Raw genomic sequence first — 22,572 nt, 5'->3', positions numbered from 1 at the left:
TCATACTTCCTAGAACTACTGGGTAATGTTGCATCTTAATAAGAAGCAGCTCTTGTATATAATGTGAAAGCAGTATATCCACTGTTTATTGTTTATCTTCTTCCATCACTAAGATTTGTAACTACTCCTTGTCAAGTAAGACAAACCTTATCAGCTTTGAGAAGTCCTTTGTTTGCTTTTATCTTTACGATACACCCTTTGACGCGCCGGTTGACCGTCCCGAGCGCCCCTTCGACTTCTGTCGATTGCAGATGCAGCTTCGCAACCGCTTTCCGAGCGATTGGTTGTTTAGCTAGGTCACCATTTACTGTTCTCCTAGCGTCATCCTCAGAATTCTTGTCGCTCTCGTCTACTGTCCTTGCTCTCTTACTAACGTGTGGACCGTCCTGGTCTCCACTTCGTTTGCCTTCAGAATTGCTTCGGCGCTCCTGATGCGGCTCGTGAACTGCTTCGTCAGCCGGGCCGCTATGAGCATCAGCCGAGAGCAAACTATGATGATTTTTCCCAATGCCTAGATACCTTTTTGCATTTTTTGCGCTTTGCTTTTTCAGCTTCAGGTATTTGTTCTTATAGCGGAGCCACTCCTTTCTGTTAGATTATAAATGAGTTGTATTCGAATAAGAGAAGCCCGTTTTAGTGTTTGTCTTCTTGAAAGCAAGATTTTATGAGCGTAAAGTAAGCACTTGGTCCTCAATCGGAGCTTTTGCTGCTCCGGTGATAGGCTCAAAATACGTGGTTCATAGACAGGGTAGTTTTAGCCCGCAATTGATTTTTTTAAATAAAGAGTTTACAATACTGTTCTTCAAGACTCGTATTATTATCGAACCTCATCATAGAACGTACTTACTTTGAGAGCACTTGAAGATTAGCCCTGTGAGCTAAGTGTTGTGAGTTGCCGTTGTTACTCATATTAGTGTGATTATTGTTAACGTTGTTGCTGAATGATCCTCCATAACCACCAGCGTGACTCCAGTTACTGCCACTAGTACCTGCGCATTCCGCTTCGGACCCAGGGCTGCATCCGCCTCGAAGATTGTAGAATTTGCAGGCATTTTCCGCTCCTATCACCTCGGCAAACTCCACAAATCCAAATCCTTTGTGACGACCATTTGGTGCACGGGGTAATGACACATACTCAACGTAACCGAATTCGGAGAACACTTCTCGAAGCCAGTCGACAGATGCTATCTGCGGAAGACCCTACATACAGGCGACAACAATAATTTGGCGTTAACGCTCCTCCCGAGTGCATATGAGACATATATAAATGTTTTATCTAGTTTTCTGTTCTTGAATACCCCTAAAAATTTATTTAACTCTTTTTTTTTGTTGTTCTATAGTTTAATTTCGTCCAACAATGCCTCTATTAGCAAAGTTGAACGACTTGTAAGTTCTTTTAACTCTGGTGCATAATGACTGAAAGATATCCGTCATTTTTGTCAACAAATCAAAGTTAATATTCAAAATAATGATTCTACATACTTTGTTCAAATAACGACTAAAGGAAAGAGCTTATAAAAGGTAAACAGAGTTGTAAATTGAAAATTTATTAGTCGAGATGTATCCCCTAACTTTAAATAAATGCAAGTTGCCTACACTTCTATTCACCGTACACAAAATCAACGACTGCGTGAATCACATTAGATAACTGTGAGTCCAACTTACTTGTTAATAAATGAAATTTGCGATGTCTAAAGCAGCATCCTGCTTTAACGCAAAATTTAACGCTATTACAATTTTAGTCACGTACCGATTGCCTTTACATGCTGTTTGACAGTGTTGACCCGCTACACAGGGTACAGTTGTCACTCAATAGTTCAGGCGACTTACTACACCGCAACAACAGACCAAGCCGTAAGTTTCCTTCGACCGCTCCACTATTTCAAGACGAAGAGCTACGCTGAGTCTTCGAGATCATTGCTTTTTCAAATCAATGAAAATAGCTATTTATTGGATCAGTCAACTGCAGATCTTACCTGAACGTAAATCGTGCAATCATTGACCATTTGCTGACTCTTTGTCTTGATAGGGTGCGTAACGAAGTCACGCCGTATGCTCTTGAAATCATCGGATACCTGTGAACATGGAATCATACCAACTTATGTGTTTGTCAGAATTATGACAAGTTGTCACCGTAACTTTGTCATATCAAGTAACATATTCCTTAATTAGCAGTTAAGACATCGAGAGATTTTTTCAGGTACCCACTGTACAGGACGGTAGGCATACGATGGGACATTTGACTTGCTATCTTTAATAATACAATAGAAGCAAGCAACTCCTTAAAACAACACCGCAAACTCATCACGACATTGCAGGAGGTTCATGTTTGAGGCATACACATTATGAGCAGTTTTCAAAAAATCTCAGAAACATTTTTATGTGTTAACGGATCTGGACGAATTAGTCTGAAAAGACTCGGGAATTTAAGAAAATAACATAATAAAGTAATTTCAGATGAGTTAGGAATTTCAATGAAAATCTCTCGAAAACAGAGCCATTCAGATAAATATTCCCTAGAGCTTTGCGCTTTTTTGCATTTTCTGACTTCTGACAATTGAGATTTGCTATAGTTTTTTTCTATATGGCGTATTGCACACATAAATACTGCCCTCTTCAGGGTTAATAATAAAATGTTATTGGTGAATTTATTGAAGAAAGTTCTTAAAATCACTTACGACAGTTTTGGACGTCAAGGCCACCTTAGAAGCAAGCGACAACATACTGAATAAGCGCATTCGTGAGAAATGATTTTGGCGGCTTATATAAAAAAATGTATCCAAACATTCGTTTTTGTTAAAGTGCAGCCTGTAAATACGCGATACCAGTTTATTCCACATACCGTATACAACAATACCACGGCTCCCTTGTAGGAGTCGCGTCGTTTTATAGAACAACATAAAAGTAAAGATTTTAGTACCTCGAGTAGTTCCGATCCATTAACTGCTTTGATTACTTCTCCGATTTCTAGTCCTTTCTCCTCCAGAAGTGTTTTTATCTTGTTGAACTTCAGAAATGTCGACACTTCCACCCCTGAAATGATAAGACATATCACGCAGCCATCAAAAAGTCAAGATTTAATCAAATCCTCGTTCAAATTTTTTCACACAGCTTTTTCTATGTATCGTCTATCATTTCAAGAGACATACCATAGAAAACAGAATGTTAAGGTAGATAGATACCCTTATCCTTCCAGGTTCAGGTAAGTGGCAGGTTTTACGTAGCACACGATATTAATAAGCTGAACGAATCTGGATATAATCGCCTTGCGTAGGCCGTAATAAAATATTTAGCAAAAAGTCGGAAGAAAATAATATAATAATAATAACAAATATAATAAAAATTTCCGATCGGCAGTAACTAGCTATAGTAACTTTGACTATGTTCTACGTCATTCACGAGAATAATGAGTATCGTATGCACTCTACTCTTTTTCATTGAACGTTAAATCGTTTACCTATGTCTATGCATAATAATTTTTTCTATATTCAAATTAAACTTACACCCATCCTTAGCTTTGGAGACCAGCTCTGTCATGAAGCGGTCTTTCCTGAAAACCATCGAAGATACTGGACCTTTAATTCTTAGCTATTATGGAACTAGCAGGATTCAAATCTAATACATTTTAAGCTACCTACGAAAACTCGATGTATTGGTTAAGAAAATGTACATTTCTTCGAGAACATGGTTTCATATTAAATATGTTATTTTTAATGATTATTTACGTTCACTCATTTGCATATGATGATAGTTGCGGTTTTCGCATAGACTTTTAATATCGGTGATCATGTGCATACGAAACCTTAAATTAGCGTCACAAAAGTAGAACTCCATCTGTTGTTTGAGATCCTCGCGAACCTTTTTCACTCGTACGCGCCTTTTTCTCTTACGTTGCGGCTGATCACTTGTTACTGGTTGTTCCTGATGACGATCTTGAGAAGCACATTTCAAATCTTTGTCCTCATTCTTGTCCTTTTGAGCACTTTGAAGGCATTCTTCAACATCCTACAATGACATTACATCCCATGGAACTCAGTTATGGTTAAGATGGCACATATATATGTGAAGAAGAACATCTAGATTTTCATAGACCAAAGAGGCGACGGTATCTGAAAACCAAGCGCCTATTGATTAAGCTACAGCGAGCGCTTTTGAAGGCATCTGCATTTCTGAAAAGGACCTTCTTTTTTTGAACTAGATGAAGTTAACATAAACGCACAAGCAAGAAATGATCAGCCTGTACTTGAAAATGGCATAGTAAAAGTTTCGCGCTCGGTCTCTCTACAAAAAGCAACATTCGAAAATGTCGATAGTAATTTGCAGCCATTAATTTTTAGCTGCGGGCTGAACTAATGTTTGTTATGCCACTTCTATTCATTCAATTCAGTACTTCTTTAATAAATCTAATTTGAAATCCTTATCGTTCCCAGAATTCATGATCTACTTGGTTGGAATAGCGCTAGTGTTATTATTTAAATTCGTACTATTAGTTTTTCATTGTCTAGCATAGTGTTCGGTGTTTGCAATTGATGTTACACATTTTTAGGGGTCAATATTATCGAGTGCTTGCTTCGCATTTATTGATACTGGCTTAATGGCTGTATTTACCTGTATTTTGCAACAGTTAGCATGAAATGTAATGGGCAAATATTAATAAATGTGCTATTAAGGTAAAAAATACTATCAATAATACGTAGCGGCACATTTAGCAAAAACTAAAACTCAATAACCAGAAGACAAAAAAAAAGATAAGTAGAGTGATAATGCAGTTAACGTGGCAGGCTTATTCTCCAAAATACAATTAACTTTCCTCTTCCAGTTAGTAAAAACAGAAATGAAAATATAGCTTTATTATTTTCTTGACGGGCATTGAAAGATTCTGCTCTGACCTTTTTTTCATCCGGGCTACCATCCTCTGCACGCTTAACCTGAGGCTCTTCGGTCTTGGATTTTTTCGGCGACACCGAAGGCCCTGCGGCCGTCCGTCCCTCCAGCTTTGTATTATCGTCATCCGACTCGCGTCGTCTTTTTTTCTTATGTTCATTTTCGTTCTTCATCGCTCAGTAGAGAGCAAATCAGATATTCTCTGCTAGCTGGTGCCTGCCTGAGGAAGACCACATTTCTCAACATTATTGCACTCAGCCTCGAACTAGGCGTTTTAAGATAATAGTGGGATGTAATTTGCAATATAGATTTACAGAGAGATTTTAAAATGACTAAGCAGTTCGACATGAAGACGACCAATTGTGCTCAACTGACCAGAGAATAGATGCCACGGTCAAGTATTATCACATACACCGTACATCTAAAAAGCTGCTGAATTTCACAAAGCAGTGAAGCATAGATATGGCGACAGTAAACTATTAGGGCGCTTCCCACATCGCATATTACTCAAAATCTGTACCTAAAATTTGTTTCTCTCTACCTGTATAAAGTGTTTCCATCAATCACCATACTGTACAAATGCAGGTATTATGTACGAATGTCTAGAACTGCCTAAATACACGGTTACTTTGGTCAATAACGTTTTGCTGAGAACTTGACAGGTATGTACCGTAAGCTCTTCAAACGAGTACTGAATATTTGTTTGCGTATAATACATATAAATACACGATGAAAGATATTCGATAGATATTGCTAAAAGTTGCAAAACATATATCCAGCTAGTATTAACCTAACTACGTTTTACATATACGGTTGTTTTTCCCTTCGATAAGAAAAACAAAGTCAAAATTAACGATGAGCAAAATCGAAACGCAGAAAAACGATCAAAAGAAAATACTCACTAATGCTTTCATCACAATGGACTGTATTTAAAATATTACACACTAGCTTTTTATAGAATTTTTTCTAGAATAGAACTAGCATTGATACTTCACTGACAGACTGATGGTAAAAAAAATATGTTTTTAAACTATGCGAAACCAGCTATCGTTTGCCCGGAAAAGATTAGTTTGCGGTTAATATAACGAACTTGCCTGCACTAATACAACGTGTGATAATTAAAACTATCACTCTAAATCAAATTCAGCTCAGATCCTTGAATCTCCGTATTTTTTGCAAATAATTCCAAGTTCACTTTCATCACACGAGTGGCTACCCGGCTAAAAAATGGGTCAGTTTATTTGTATCGGCAATTCCGCGCTTTTGGAAAGTCCGGAAAACACAACCCGTGAATTTTGATCGAAAAGAGTGAAAGTAATAAGACCTTACTTCATACCCTATCAAATCGTCTTTACGAATAATTTAAAAAACAGACTACGTTGTTGGCGAGTAATTGGTTTTCTCTTACTGTTTGAATCATTCTTCTAATCTAGAAAAGTGGCAATTTAATTGGAAATAGCTTAATTCTATGTCATTCTTTAGTGTTTAGATTTTACTCAATGAAACAAAAAAACAACACATATAATTACGAAGCTAGGATGTAAAAAAAGGTAACGATGTGCTATCTAACGAGGCTTTTCCAAGCAAGTTTATCGTACTTTAAAAATCGATTAACTTCTGGTCTATAGGCAGCTAGCAGACGGAGTGTGGCTAGTAAATATTCCGGCTCCCTAGAAGTCTGCGGGGGAAAACCAAAAAAAATGTATTCAAAAGACAGAATTTCTTTTAGTAGTGACGTTTTTGTTTCTCAAAGGCCATAGCACTGCAGAAGTTTATCGAAGACTGGTGATGGCATTAGGCAAGAAGGATCTAAGCGAAAGCATAGTACGCGAATAGTGCAAACGTTTCAAAAACGGAGCTTGGAATATTGAAGACCAGCGTGGAGAAATTAAGGAAGCTTTTTACGAAAACAAAGATTGGAGTTTAACGACTCTGTCAACCAAAACCGGTACTTCACATGTAACGTGTTACCGAATTGTAACCCAAATACAATAAAAAATGAGTCTTTTGTGAACTGACGTAAATTGAAATAGGTATCAAGGCTAACTAATTTATTGAAGGATTCCAAACTATCACAGGAACTAAAAAAAAATAAATACTATTGCATTTCACTGTGGAATACAATTTTGCAGTGAGATAATAGCCCTACAATGCGGCGAATACAATACGGAGCGGAATCTAAATAAAAAGTGTGATACGCCGAAATGGGCTTCAATAACGCTTTAAACTTGCAAATTTACTAAGACAGGAGGTAGCATGACTGGATTTGGAACAACTGGCTACAAGAACAATTGAACCACTACAAATTAACCAAGTTTAAATCAAGACTTAATTTATTTTCGAGGTAAGTTTAAACCATCTATTTCATCTGAATGTTTTACCCTAAATACTTGTCTAATCAACTTGAACCGTTGTGGTCTTTGGTTTTCCGTCGTCGCATTTCAATTAGACTGACGAAATAGTTCAGAACCTTCACTAGGGGGCATGTCCGATGCTAAATAGTAGCCTTGTAACAAATCATAATGATCTTTGTTCACTTTTAACTTCAACCAAAACACCATAGTCAGTTTCCGTACGTACATTTACATAGAAAAAAACTGTAGTAATTCGCACCTCTCGCATGTTGATGATCAACAATCTTTCATGTAATCCAAAACGTCTTTCAAAGCTTGATCAGGCGTCAATAAATACGCGTAACTATATCTAATCAAATCAGATAGATGAGAATTGTTGCTTTTGTATGTACGATTAGTTTAACTCCACGAACCCTATGGAACGTCAAAACCTCACGTGTTGCTCGTAAGAAAACGAAGAAGCGCTTATATACGGACAACCAAACAATCGCGGACAACGAAGCGGTCTCGATGAAACAACCAAGGCCATTAAAACTAGCACAGAAAAAAGTACTACAACAAGACGCGAACGAGCACATTCGCCTGATACCACTGGACGTAGTGCCCTTTCACATCATATTGATCCAATCCGGCCCCGCGAATACAAAACTAACGTTTTTAAGGCCCCGACTAGAACAGAAGTGTCGTGAACCACCGCATAATGGTAAAGCGAACAAAAACTAAGCACATATAATACAAAATGGTAAAAAGGTGTCGAGAGGCAAAAGTTGTTATATAGATTTCTATGACAGTCTTCTTTGGAATGAGCTGTTAAGATCTGGGATCATTACCCATAAAAAATTGAAACTGGGGGCTCGTTAAAAAGATTCAATTCCAAACACATTCAAAGGTCCTATCAGGTACTGCAAATCCGCAAGATTGGATCGTTCGCAAGAAGGATCAACATTGTGTGGAGTCATAACACATCCATAATAGATAAATATAACGTGATCACCAAATCACTCATGAAAATATTTAACCCTGAAATGTAAAGATTTACTAAAATAAATCTATCTACTTTCCTCTACGTTTTGTCATTTGAATATAATAGATATATTCAATTTACTGTATAAACTGTCTTTTGGGCTGGGAACAGCAGTGGCTTTTTCCGCCGTTGTTTTTGTCGTCCTATTAGAATATTTCTCTTTTGACAAAGTTTCTGGCATGATTAAATCATGTACGATCTAATTTAACTTATAATTTATTACCAGAAGTAAAAGCACACAAAAAAGAGTTATTGTTTCAGCGTCATCCACAAAATCATGAGGAATCTTAGGAGAACTACCCTGATCGCTCTTTGCAACAAAACCTCTATTTATATCGTTGCATTATATCAAACAGGTAATTGTGCTATTGTTTCGATCTCACTATTAGGACATCGCACATAAAACCGGCAGTAAACACGTCAAAACATTCAAATATAACCTATAATATTTTAACATATTTTATAATTTTCGATTATTAGAAAAAGTACATATCTAATTTAATTAACACATTACACTAAATACTTTAATTTGTGTTAACCAGAATCGAAAAATGCGGTTTATGAAATGAAGCTCATTTAGTAGCAAATTCATGTATTACTACGTCACACTGTCGCACGTTCTACGTGCAAATCAGAAAATACAACCTTTGTACGCTACATTGACGCAACGTTTTGTCGATGCGCGAGCTCAGAAATCGCTGTCTCCAGACTTTTACTGTATACTTTTTATTTTTCAAACAATGCCCATTAAACCGTTTTGTTGTTGGTAAGCGTACTAGTTTTGCTTTCCATGCACTCGAGTCTTGTTGATTCACTTGGTTCGGATAAGGCACCCATTAAACGTACTTTCCACATCGTCAGACTCGGAAATTGGGCAGTGTTTGTGTAGACCATTCGGGGCAACAGAAACCGATATAGGCACCAAAACATTTAGGAAGCTTCTTGCTACTTTCTGAGCTCAGGTAGATTCTAAATGAATCACCAGCAAGCTCTATGCTTACAACGCGGACTGTCTGTACGTATAAACCAGGCACATCTAGTTCCTTGACGTTAGGTTGGAAGAACGTTTACCCTATGGCTATTTTATACGCCGTTGCTTCAGAGTACCTTGGTGACCACAGTGGCAGAATGGTCGTACATGGCACAAGTGTCAACCACCTTTGGTACACCAACGTTTCACTTATGGCGAACTCCACAGCGTAGAAACATGTCGCTTAGAAGATAACGACCGCATTCACTGAAATTGCTGCAGCCACTGTCCAGGGGGATTGCAAACTCTCGACAAAAGTTCCACTTTTACATTTACCACGCTATTTATAGATAACACAGCTTTCGCACAGCGGATCACTGCATCTTAAAACAGGATGTCGAAGACACACAAATTCACACCCCAGAGGGGAAATAAACTAATTGCTTAACGTAGCAAAACGAGGTGCTGCACTACTGATGATTGCTTTTGACTTTGATGAAGATGTCGACGAAGCTCTCAAAAGCAAGCGCGTCTTCACAGGCATTTAGGGAACAACACTGCAAAAGCTATGGCACCTGAGCTAAATAGGATATTTCGATAATTAAATAACCAATTCATAATAATACACATAATCATTAATAATTAAATTACCAATACATAAGATATTATTTTTGCTACCCTGAATCCAAACTTTTTAAATAAGCTGATTGGCGTTTTTATATCGTACAAGTATTTACATGTGAAATATTATCCTGCAAAGACAGGCAAGAAACTTGCGTGCCAAAACGAGCTAATTCCTTTTTCGAACGATACAGATACGGAGATGTGAAAGACCATTTTATGCAACCATTCTATAGAGTTGCATGCTCCACCACGCTTATCTTCCCGTCGTTCACAACAACGGTTACTTCTGTAGAATACCAAAATGGCTATTTATGTAAATGAGACACGTGCAATTCCCCAAACGCCATGGGGATAGTTCTAGATAAAAGTATGCTACCTCATATCTAAACATCGTCATGACAATGCACGTGCTTCCCATTGATACAAATATGAACCACAGTCCTTATATATATATCAGCTTAAACATTCGACAAGGGTTAACTGAACTTTCAACTGTCTTCTTTTTTCAATGAAGTAGGCCTGATGGACGATAATCGCTATCATTGTAGTAAAATGTATGTTTTTTACCATTTTTCCTGCAAGCAGGATGCAATAATTGGTGTTTACGATTCTATGTAATGAATCACCAAATTGTATTGCTCTGTTTGTTCTCATTAGTTTGAGTCTCTTCTTGCGGTGATGGCGTAGTGAGTAACGTTTCTCTGCTAAACATAATGAAGAACACGTGGTATTCTAGGTTCGAGCCAAGCGTGGACACGCTTTGTTTTGCGTTGGAGCCACGCGTGTGATGAAACGCCTAACGGCAATACTCAACGTAAAACGCGAAACATATTGCTAGACTGCCATTTCTCGTGGTTTTGCTGCCATGAGGCTAATCAATTCTGACGTCTGAGTCTCCGGGCAAATACAGGTTTAGGAGAGCTTGAGTTTACCGCATGTGACATGTTTTTAACAACGCCAAGCGTATAATTAGATACGACCATTTCAACGAACCTCTACGAATGAATAATAAAGATCATTGCTATCTGTCCAAGAATGAGTATAAGTGCGATACAATTCGATCCAACGCATAATGCTTCTAATAGGTGTCCTAAAATTAAGTCAATCAAATATACAAAAACCTTTTTTGTGTATTTGAGTGTTTGTATGTGACGTTTTCTTCGATAGCAAATAAACTTTCCGCAAGACGGCATTTTTCGGCTATTAAAGAACTTCTTACAAAATGATTTATTCAGTTCTACGCAAAGGCGTGACGGCATTCCTTTGTCTGCATCTTCGACGTAATTCGGCAAAAAAATTTCCAGTACAACTAAAATCACACAGAAGTGTTCGAAATGCTTTTTAAATCAGTTTTATACGGCCGTATATTTTAAATGTTCCTTAGAAGTACTACGATTTTAGGACAACTAATAGACGACCTTAGTTGATAGGACTGCAACACTATCCGCCCACACGTTTCGTTTTTGTAATACTCGTACCCCATATATCGTAATGAGCCTTTTTAAGCTTTTTTTGCTGTGCTCTTGCGTACCGCAAACCAGATGGTCATTAAAGCGTTGTTTTTTAACGATGAGAGGTTTTGTCTACGGCAACAAAATGTTACGCGCTTGCCTCAGATATTTACACAATCGTGTGCAATTATAGAGTGCACACAAACGGTTTAAAAGCAATGTAACTTATCTCTTATTTGTCTGTCGGTTTATCTCCCATCGACGCCAGCTCAGATTAAGTATTGAATCCAACAGATCCTTACCTTACAGATGTGAATGTTATTTCTAAGCTGTTTGCTGTTCTAATTAATTTAACTGCCTTTTCTATGTCAAATGTTTAGTATTTTACCTGGTTTTTCATGCTGCGAAAAACCCGTCGAAAGGATCTTGCTAGATGCGCCTGGATCATCAGCAAGCCTCGACCAAGAATGTTGACAAATGAATATATACTGTGCTATAAAGGATAGGGAATGCGTAAAATGAACGAAATATATTTTAATGATATATTTCTGGCTGGAGGCAATAGTTGTTTGTGATCGAGGTAAAATAATGACAAAGATTATTTTTTGAAAAACCTGAAAATCCTTTGCACATTTTTGTTAACGAAGCAGAAAATGTCATTTTCCTAGCTAGACCCATGTTTATTTCGTTAAGGCAACACTAATTATACTACGTATATCTTAGGTAAAATGTTAGGATAGTAAACTATACAGTGAAAGTTATGCAGGACGGAAAAAGCGAATGGGTCTAAAAACAAACATATCGTTTTCTGCTGAAAATCTTCTTTCTGTTTCTTGAAGCTAAAAGAGCTGGTCGAATCCGTATTAATTGTGCGCAAATTCTAACTACACAGGTGTTAGGAAAAGCAACAGTTCGTTAGTGGTGTACTCGTTTTGAAAAGAGATATGAGGAACTTAAAAGCCATAGTGGAAGCCAGCAAACTTGAGGATTCCAAATGGAAGAATTACTTCGACAACGGCAGCTTCTGGACAAATTAGAGTAGAAAAAATGCGGTCCCTGAGAACGCAATATAAAAAACACGTTTTTTGTTATCAATATGTAATAAAAACACTGAAATTGTTACACCAGAAACAAGTTAATAGTTTGGTAGAAATCAAAACAGGAGACAATTTTTTGTACAACTATTTCTAGTAAAATATCCGCTTAGAGCACACCGTCGCTGTAGACTAGTCATGAATCGGTTTGTGCTGTCCCCCACACTGCAAAATAGAATTGACCGAAAAAATGGCGTGGAACAAGATTAAGAACGATCCCAATGGCAGTTTTGACTAGATCTGGGTGTAACCAGTTTTACCGTACTCATGATGTTTATGATGCGCATTTTTTACTTTGAATTCGCTCTATATTGCCTGAAAAGAAAACAGTCAATGCTGCCAAACATCCGTAATTACACAGCATACACGGTGTAGCTATCTGACGACAACGTACAATTTTATTGCGAAACTCTCGTTGCTACCTGCATAGGTAATAAAGCGACGGACCTATTTCCTATACTTTTCGGACTTAAGTTCGTGTGGTTTCAATAGCTTCCACGCGTTCAATGGGCTGTAAATGATGTTGTGTATCCTGTCGTTGCCTCTCTCAAATTAGATATTGATAACGAGATTAGGTATAACAATACAATCAAAAATAAATAGCCGTTGAGGAAGTTTCAAAGCGCTGCCTTATATGCGCAAATGATAAAGAGGAGCGCACCTTATAAGGGTTATTCAAAATGTCACTAGAAATTATTTAAGTATTCTGCAGGCATAATCCTTTATGTCTAATATAGGCTTTTGAAATTTGATTGGTCACACACCGAATAGTCATTAAATCACATTGTCTTTCGCGATTTTCGTGCAGCTTGGTAATACCCACGACAGGCCAAAGCGGGAAAATTTCGCATAGGCTTGCACAAGTTGATTCTCTAATGCCTGCCTGTCATCTCACTCATTAAATGTATGGAGCAACTGTGGTAATTTGCCTCAGAATAAGGCGGGAAACAATAAGAAAGCGCTTCAAACAGCTGGCGAGCGGGAAACGTATCGTTCCCATTCCCACTATAAGTGGTTTTCCTTTTGTATGGGTTCTTCGTCACCAAAAAATAAACAAATCCTCTTCCATTCAGTCATCGTCTACCTCATCATCATCATCGCCGTCACCATCGTGCTGCCCATAGTGAAGCAAATTTCAATGTCCTCCAGTGGCTAAGCGCAAACGACATGCAGACAATGCTTTTACCTTAGCACAAACCTGCTCCCAACGTCACCATAACTGCTAGGTCATCAAATGGATTTCTGGGGCAGCGCGGACCCGCACTCACCAAGCTGCTGGACCCTCTCATAAGATCGCCACGGTTCTGCGCTCCGCATAGAATCAAAACGAGAGAGTCCTTAAAGCTAATGCTAGTACAGGAATCGCGTTCCCTTTCCGGCTGGCTGGCCGACTAAATAGTTGGTGGGTCTTGTCATTTTCATCTGATAGATTTCACTATTGCTGTCCGCATACTTTTATTTCGGTTAAGCAGTGCCCGGTAGAGAGCAAACGGGAAAAGGGGAAAGAACGTTTGGTTTGTGGGCCTAATCGAGCGTCTGTCGCGTGCTCTGTTGCGACTGCTTTACTTTCTGGCTGTGTTTCTTTTCTTAAGGAGCCAGAGCGCTGATACCCAGCCTCTACAATGGGCTCATTTATATGTACATATAGCATATGGCAGCGATTCCCAGCAGCCTATGCAGGTTGTTCCCTATTTGTTCTGTGTTAACTTTGGGTGTATTTGAGCGTGTCGCGCTGTGCGTGAGCGATCGTTCATGGGTAGGCGGGGGAAAGAGTTAGCGAGGGCCTGCCTCGTGGTCGCTGCCTCTATCATCGTAGTCGACGTAGTCAACGGCAGGATAATAACGACCACGATAGCAGCCGAAACAACAGCAATGATGGCGCCGGCACTGGCAATTGATTCGCTACCTTCGTGTAGCTGGCTAGCCACCCAGCCAACCCTGCTAGCTGCGCTGTAGTCGTCGTAATGTAGTCGTTCTCCCCCATCCCCCCACCCCACCCCCGTCCTCTCCCCTTCAAATTTCCCCTTTCCATCGAATGTTCCTTCCCTCAGTAACAACCCTCTAGTAGGACTGTGGCGAGAGGGTGGCTAGAGTGCAGGCGCCCGTGGACGCTTTACTCCTGCTGCTGGTTCTGGTGTTTTTGCTTGTGCCAGGACATGTTTCGCTCACAGGACGATGGTAAACGGAGCCCCTCGATAGTTACTGGGTCGTCGTAGCATAAGGGACCGGTGTGTCGGTAGTCACTGTAGTTGTTGTGCTATGAGAGTGTAGAGTGTATGAGAAAAGAAGAAGAATGAAGGGCCGGGGGGAGGGGGTGCGATGTTGTATATACAGCTGCACTCGGTGTTGGAGCAGGAGCAGCTGAGTGCGGCTGCTTGGGTGAGCCATTGAGTTGGGCGCCGCGGCCACCCGGCATTGCACTAGTGGTAACAGCAGCCGTTGCCGTTGCCGCCGACGCTTTCCCTACACTAACACAAAGACAGGCAGACACATCGAAAAGCGGAGGGACAGCCAAGTTGTACGGGGTTCCGCCCGCTGCCGCTGCCGCCGTACCACTATGACTCCCCCCCCCCCCCCACGATCCTCTCACAGTATTGAGACAGACGGCCACCATAGAGATTAGCGCTAGCAGCAGTCCGTAGCTGCGGACAGTATCAGCCAACCAGTCAGTCGGTAGATGCCTTCTCTTTGCCTGAAAGCCTATTAACAGAAGACAGAGACTCCGAAAGAGGGAAATAGAATTTCGCAAGTACAACTGTAGCGGATAGTAATAATAACCATAATAGTAGAGAATCGGTAAAGAAAGAGGTTCCTCTCTTTAGCCAGCGAAGAAGGCACAGCAGGTTCTGCGATGCGAGCTCCGTTTGGGTTAGGTCCGTGAGGGGCTTGTCGTTCACGTTTAGAAATCGATGGCAGTAACCATTTGAGTGTAACCATAACAAGTTCTTGTCGAATGTGCGCGTCAATTCAAGAGTATAAGCCGATTCGCGCAGCAGTGGTTCGTGTGTTTTTATTTCTAAAGAAGAATCATTCTGCACTGGTGTTACAGCGTTTTGTGATCGAGTCAGAAAGGACGGCGGCCATCTGTGTGAACACGTACGTTCATTAGACAGAAGGACTTCGCAGACTAGACAGAAGGAAATACTTGACAGTAGCAGTAGTAGTGTTGGAACGAGGTCTGTCTGCGTTTACCTGCTGCCTAGAACCTGCCGCAGGCTAAGGAACAGAAAGTGTCGGGCCAACGAACAGGACTTACAATTTGCTGTGCTTGCTAGCATCTTCGTTGGTGGACTGTAGTCGACCATATGGTTTCGCTCGTGGGGGACGAAAACTGCGTTCTACGCTATCGTTTGTAACAACGGAAGCCGTTGTTGTAGCCACGATGCTACAGAGTGCTATAGTACGATGATCGGCGCCATCGCGACCGTTGCGCGGCAAACCACTTCGCACGTCAACGATCGGCGACAGTACAACCCGAAATAGAGAAAGAAAGAGGACAGCAAAAGTCTGTTGGTGCAGATTCATGCTCTGTCCAGCGTTCTGTTGCTATTGCGGCAGCAGCGGCCACTGTCAATATATAAGTAATGCCATTTCAATCGCCGCAGCTGTCATAAGCAACAGTACAATCGGCAGCAACTCTACTTAGCATCACACTTCCAGTGCCACAGCGCGGGAGTTAAGGTAACTGCAGCGGCGAGAGCACGTTGCTTTCGACTCCGTCACGGCTGGTGGTATGACACGAAACTGCGTAGCCGGAGCAACTGTGGACGGACGGACGCTGCCAGTAGTAGTCAGCGAGTAGTCAAGTGTAGTGTGGCGTGGCGGCACAAAACACACATAGACAATAAAGGCCGACAGACAAACAGCCAGGTAGTTATACTGGCAGATAAAAACGACGCGCACTTACACAAACAGTCACTGTGACGCTGGACTAACAGCAGCAGTAGTAAGTGGTAAGTAGCGTGCGCTGATGCCGCTCGCTTCCTTCTGTTGCTCACGGCATCTGTACGCTAGCGGTAGCTGTTGCCGTAGTGAACGACACAACGCAACATGGCGCTGTGAACTATGAATGAGCGCCGCCGTTCAACTGACACGGTTGCCGTAACTTAATTTTACTATATATATATATATATTAGAGTATTATCCTTTGAGATTGAGGCAGCAGACAGCGCCGACTAGCGTAGGTGTAACTGTTTCAGCTATCCTACTACAGCAAAGATAACAGCAGGATCAACCGCAGCATCGGCACCATAGGTAACTTGCTGCTGCTGCTGCTGCTGCTGATCGCCTGCCTGCGCTCACGGCCGACGTCATTTAGCCAAGAAGAGGAGGAATCGGTGGTCGGCTGTCGTAGGCAAGAGCGAACGGCAGCAGCAGCACAACTTACCTCATCCCTTCGTTCTTTCCCTCCCTCCTGCATTATTATTGTTAGGGGACCCGCCATAGTCATAGCCATCGCAACGGCTCTAGCAGCAGTGAGGAACAGACAACGGAACTGGTAAATTGTTGCCAATTGCTGCTCAGCCACTTGGCACGGCCAGTAGCGCAGCTTAACGGCCGAATACTACGGCAACGGCGACGCAGTTGTAAGCTACAAGGCAGCTTTAGCTGTCAATATCCACGGCAGCAGCAGCGGCGGCAAAGAACTGCAACACTTCTGCAGTTCCCGGCCCAGTTCTGTTACGTACGGCACAGAGCGAGTGGCTGCCTAGAAAGCCAACTAGCTAGCGTGCGAGCTGGCTGGCTGGATGGCTGAAGCAGGTGTCAGAATATTATATATACATATATGACAATTATTATTATCATCAATGTACGTATATTGACAAAACAAGCAGCAAAGTACCTCTGGCGTGTGGTCGAAGTGTTGTCGTTGGTCTACTTTTTCTTTGACACCGTTTCTAGGTAGCTAAAAAAACGCATAGAACTGGTTTCTTTATACGCTAGCTTCCTACTGCATTGTGTAAACGTCAGTTGAGTACCCTAGCGGAGTGAGTTGGTGCCTGCTGTTTTCAGGAGTTAACGCCGAACGGAAATGTCCTGCATAGACGACGTCCTGCAACAGTTCGGGAATAAACTAAGAGTGTTTCCGTGAAGCCAATTTGGTGCTATCAGACATAACAAGTTTTACTGTTTTAATGCAGTCGTGAACGTGACGTTGTATTTACTACCTTGTTCAAATGCTTGTCCCGTTGAAAAGAGTTCAAGGAAAGGTGTAACTTACTATCTAAAAGGATATATCTACGTTACAACGGTGTTGGTGTTTAGTAAGGCCTGTTGTGATACAGAGGAGCACAATCGAGCAAGCGGAGGATTGTATTAGTGAAGAAAGCACCAGTTGCGTGCAAGGTCAAGGCTGTCGTGCAGCACGCCACCCCTGTCTTCATTGTTGGTGGGGCGTTATAGGTGCTTGATGTAGGTGCACGAGCCCGGCTTGAGTTAGCGTGTAATTTGTGCTCTACACTTGGACAAAAACGTCGTCGATTCTACGTCGAGAACGGTCATGGATGGCCTTTTGTTGTAGGCCTTCTAATACTCTAACGTGACGAAAGGTATGGTAGGTGGCAATCAAACAACACTAATCGAGTTATTGGTTCGGTTATCACTAATTGTTGTTGTTTTTCAGCAGCACCAGCAACACGGCAACAACTCTGCTCCATAATGTCATCGGCAAGAGAGGTATGAATAAGTTTTGTACGAAGTTCCGATACGTGAATAGCACTAACGAATAATATACTTAGACGCTGAAGTTTGGCATTATACTATTACTATTATTATACCAATCTCTACACCCATAAATAGTCCTACACAAGTATAATAACTTCGTATGTAATTTCCTTTATATCCACGGCATATACCGTAGGCTACCCCCCCCCCCGCCCCCGCCCAAGCCAAGTTACCCTGGTCCGCTCAGTAACTGTAATACTACAATGGAGCAATGGCTCTTTGGAATAAAACGTGCGCTATTAGTCCATACGAGACCAAAAATAGAAAGCTTGCTAAAGCGCAGACACATAGACGTATCATTGTATCCTATTTTTGTACTCTATTATACTAGATCAGACCATAAGAGGAGATATTGTACTTCTACCTTGTGACTACACGTACATGACCGCGCCTTGTGATGTGCAACGTACTGTGCAGAATGAAGGCCGGGACTTATAAACGCGAATCCTTATATTCTACGATAGGGTTACGTTTAATTGTAAGAGTGATCTAACGAATTCTCCGTTATATGAAAATGCTAACTTCATAATGTAGCAGCACAGGTACCTAATAATGTATCTCACCCACATCTAAGTTTTTATTTATGTTAAAAAAAAATTGTTGTCGACAATTATTAAGATGTATTTAACGTACGTTTAGCACCTCGAAGTAGCTGAATACCATGTGAATGTGGGTGAGACTCGCACATTACTTCTCTCGCTTTCACTAAAGATCTCACGCAATAAATCGTAATATAAAACTATTCTTGGTTCTCTGATGTCCTTCAAATCCCAATTTATCCTCTCGGTAGAGCTTCAATAGGTTCAATGAACAGATGAATAACTAAGAAATTCGAGATTTCTAAACTAATAACGCCGTTATGGATACACGTTTTAAACATTTGGAAAGTGTATCTATCCTATATATCTGCTATCTTCAAGGCATCTACCTAACTTGTGCTTTTAAGGTGGGTCTTTGTCCTTATAAATGGCAATAGCGAGGCTGAAGCTAAAGTGCTCGACCTTAGCCCCAAGCTAGGCCAGTCAAAGTAAATCAGCGAATACTGCTCTGCTTCAGTAGATTTCAATGTCCACATTGAGTGTATCGCTTATAGATCTAAACGTTGCGAGCTGTTACTTGCGCAGTAAATGTCTAGGTGCTGAAGTGCTAAAAGCGCCCGTATGGAAATTTAAAGGCAGACTGTCTAATTTATTGAACCTCGTTACCAGACTCAAGTTGGGCTGGGTGAACGAATACTACGAGAAGCATAGCTGACTGTAAGAAAAACTGTAGAAACTATAGAGCTTCAGCACATCTACGTAGATCGAATGAATTCAACAAAATGTATATCTAATGCCGGAAGAGTTGCTGTTATAGCGAAGTTTTTATCCTTAAAGTATTGATCAAAAGTAGAAAAAGCAACCACCCAGAGTGAGGTCAATAATAACCTTTCGCTAATGTTACAGTCAATTTCTGTGATACTATAAAGGAGAAAATACTTGGATAAGTTTTTTTTTTGTTTAACACAGAGATTTAGTGCCATTTGCTTCATTGTGGTTATACTTATAATAAAACCCTATTGGATATTTCCGTCTTCCCAGGTAAATGCTCTATTCGTTAAAAAAAAAGTCTTCCAGTCCTCCATGAATGTGCTCCGTACTTGACGAGGTACACAAGCAATGTGCCGTAGTACGTGACGTTTGTAGAAATGTGTGCGGCATTATGGGCAGTAGACACACCTGTCAGAAAGTTGTTTATTATGCATTTTATGACACAACTTCATCGTTTTTTGTACACTCGGATCCATTCCGCACACGCGAAGATGTACAGCACGTTTGGGCATTGTTTAGCGGTCATAGCCTCCGGTTCTCAATTCACAGCCGTCAAGTATTACAGCTTTTATGAGACAGGAAATCGATGTTAGACGCTAGTGCAGATAATGTACTATGGTGTTATGCCGTTCTCATTTTATGCATGATGTGCAATGTAAGATAAATAGGCTCATTTATGTTGACAATAAAGATATAGGCAGAGGTATAAACAAGATTTCTAATACAGTTTAAATAGATGCTGCCCTTTCTGAAGAAAAATGGCTAGCTCGATACAAGGGATTCCACCGGTATCTGATTTCCTGCTGGAAGCATTCAAGGGCTTGTTCTAAAATCAACACTGAACATTTGCTTGGTCTAGGTGGCAAAATATGCCATTATGTCCACCTTACGCTTTTTCGTTGTGAGTCAAGCAGCTAATAAGTTGTTTCGTATCTTCATTCAAACTCGACTGTTACAGAAATCAAAGCGGGTTCCCGACAGTTCAGTCATTGAAACGTGGTGCGTTTTGCTTATTTCACAAACATTTGTTGGTTTATCTTGGGGACTCTCGAAAGCTACCTTTTGACACCATTGAAATTTTGCATATATTTTCTCATAGGGAGTACCCCCCCCAGCGATCCTCCTGCTATTTTCGCCCTCGACTTTTTCACCAAGGTTAACTCTTGTTGCGAGCGGCTACGGTATAGTTTTATGACGATAACCTTCTATTTTGAATGTTTACAGATGGATATAGGCACCCAGATAACATAAAAAAGTACTACTACTATAAAGAATTGCGAGTGCTCCGTGATTACACCATCGTTGTCTGTATATGAAGTTGAAGTCATGCCAACTGGACACTCCTTAACATTTAGATTTCGTATGTTGTGTCGTTGATACCCACTACCTGTGCAGATCTATATCTGGGTGGGACGTAATGAGTACTGACCTGATTTTTAGGCAGATTGTTACTTTGTGAAGAAATTAACAGCAAAGAAATATGATGATAGACAAAAAAGGAGTGAGTAATTTTCGTTATTTTCTCGTAGCGGCCTGTACATGGCCTCAGGGTACCGTTCCGGGTTGTCTAGCCCCATGTCTTACCATGATATTGGAAAATTGTTAAGAGGCGCAATGACACGTCTTCAATAGCTGGATCATCAAGCTCGAGACAAGGTGCTTTCGATAGCTCGACTGATAGTTCAGATGAAGGTAGGCGGAATTGATCTTGCCACTACTAAGAAAAGATAGAAATGTCGAGAAGCGGCCGGTATAACTATAGGATTTTTATCCTAATGGTGGCTGCTTGTTGCTACAATATCTGTTTTTGCGTTTTCTCTAGTTGTGACTCTTTTAGGAGTTTAACTAACGACCGCCTCTGATATCATTAAACAATGCTGTACCTCTAAGTCTAGTGTATCATTATTATTGCACACTCGAACTGTTGTTAGGTGTAGCAGAGTGATTTGAGGTCCACGAAGTGAGGATGTACGTTCATATATTGAAATGGCTTAATCTATTTTAGATTTTATCGCAATGTTGTGCAGATCTGATAGATAGCATGACTGTATTTTTAAAAAATCAAAAAACGACCCTAATACTAAATTATGTTCGTTAACTATAAACTGCGAAATATCCTTCAAAACATTTATTTTGTCTTGTGGGTACGTTCAGCCCATAGATAATTAGTCAGGTTTTTCTGTTTACTGAACTCAATAAACTTCAATAGTGTGTGAGCATACAGAGCCCTTAAGATGCGTAATGTTTGTACACTTTGTACTTTATGTACAGCTGAACCCATTTGACGGGTCTTTGTTGAAGCATCGAAAAGCACTTATTAACTCTCTGTGCGTTTGACAATGGATGGAACAAGACTAAAATTTTCGATTTATATCAATAGTAAAAACTCCTTGTATATATGTATATAAAAATAACCTACTTGATACACGGTTTGGACAGCGAAAGAGCTTCTGAGTCACTAACTTCTGAGTGTGATCTTTCGTTCCGGCTGACTGCCGTTGTTCGTCACGGTTTTCCGCAAGTACGTGTTTTAGCGACCTAACCTCGCAAGATCCAGGTTTCGCTGTGCGAACTTTGAAGGCTGTGAGTCACAAAGAAAAAGAACCCCTCTTTGACTTTTAGTAAGGTACATGAGTAGCTGGTTTTCTGTTCGTTGCTTATTGTCCGTTAAAGTAACGGGCATACGTTTATCAAAGACAAATGAGTTTAGGACAAATGCGAACTATCTAACGTAATAAAAATCTTGAAGGAACAGTAAATTAACTAACGGGCCTTTCGGGTTTCCTTATTGCTTCGCACACGATCACGGCCTGAAATCCGAGAGAACCGTCCGCCGCCGTTGTAAATGTAGGAACACCACAGACGCAGCGATAAATTAGAATAGGACCCAAAAACCAAATCGTAAACGCAATAATCGTCAATGATATCTTGGGCATAGACGTGCGTGGTTGCAATCGCATCGAAGCACTGTACAGGGAGGTCTTATTTAAATTTCTATGCATTTTTGTTGCTTTTTATAAACTGTAGAAGTTTTCAATACAAACCGTCGTTACCCATAAGGTCGCTAGAAAAACGCAGGGAAGTTTTCTGACTTAAATTCACAACACACTTACTAACAAGTAGGTTTTTAGTCGATG

At 40.5% G+C, this 22,572-nt stretch overlaps 2 protein-coding genes and 1 long non-coding RNA gene across 19 annotated transcripts in view; 2 read left to right on the top strand and 1 right to left on the bottom strand.

Annotated features, from left to right (window-relative positions):
• Positions 1-9,630, bottom strand: part of Larp7 (La related protein 7) — an 11,264-nt gene extending 1,634 nt beyond the window's left edge. The window contains exons 1-8 of one of the 5 annotated variants that reach the window (XM_022798916.2): positions 8,908-9,630; positions 4,890-5,104; positions 3,803-4,005; positions 3,504-3,550; positions 2,921-3,033; positions 1,977-2,075; positions 848-1,200; positions 147-588 (exon numbers count right to left, since the gene is read on the bottom strand). In XM_022798916.2, coding sequence (XP_022654651.1) covers positions 147-588; positions 848-1,200; positions 1,977-2,075; positions 2,921-3,033; positions 3,504-3,550; positions 3,803-4,005; positions 4,890-5,057 — 1,425 coding nt within the window. In that variant the 5' untranslated portion in view covers positions 5,058-5,104; positions 8,908-9,630. Of the gene's footprint in view, positions 1-146; positions 589-847; positions 1,201-1,976; positions 2,076-2,920; positions 3,034-3,503; positions 3,551-3,802; positions 4,006-4,889; positions 5,105-5,786; positions 5,921-5,974; positions 6,128-8,907 lie in introns of those variants that run through there. The other 4 variants (XM_086983994.1, XM_086983992.1, XM_022798915.2 and 1 more) reach the window with 4 other exon arrangements.
• On the top strand, positions 6,145-8,304 carry LOC147756606 (uncharacterized). 6 transcript variants are annotated; one of them, XR_015324035.1, is made up of 3 exons: positions 6,145-6,198; positions 6,638-7,228; positions 7,637-8,304. It is a non-coding gene; the product is annotated as an uncharacterized LOC147756606 (long non-coding RNA). The 6 variants fall into 6 exon arrangements; XR_015324034.1 differs by having other exon boundaries at positions 6,160-6,273; XR_015324033.1 differs by having other exon boundaries at positions 6,174-6,269.
• A 4,942-nt stretch (positions 9,631-14,572) lies between the features above and the next one.
• LOC111246763 (uncharacterized) overlaps positions 14,573-22,572 on the top strand; it is a 51,649-nt gene continuing 43,649 nt past the window's right edge. For 2 of the 8 annotated variants that reach the window (XM_086982990.1, XM_022796910.2), the window contains exons 1-2: positions 16,372-17,950; positions 18,028-18,077. In XM_086982990.1, coding sequence (XP_086839116.1) covers positions 18,060-18,077 — 18 coding nt within the window. In that variant the 5' untranslated portion in view covers positions 16,372-17,950; positions 18,028-18,059. The other 6 variants (XM_022796909.2, XM_086982988.1, XM_022796912.2 and 3 more) reach the window with 6 other exon arrangements.

The sequence above is a fragment of the Varroa destructor genome, unplaced genomic scaffold (assembly GCF_002443255.2).
Source record: "Varroa destructor unplaced genomic scaffold, Vdes_3.0 BEIS01000003.1, whole genome shotgun sequence".
NCBI lineage: Eukaryota > Metazoa > Arthropoda > Arachnida > Mesostigmata > Varroidae > Varroa > Varroa destructor.
The sequence above is the reverse complement of the archived record's forward strand: the minus strand, read 5'-3'. Positions and strand labels throughout refer to the sequence as shown.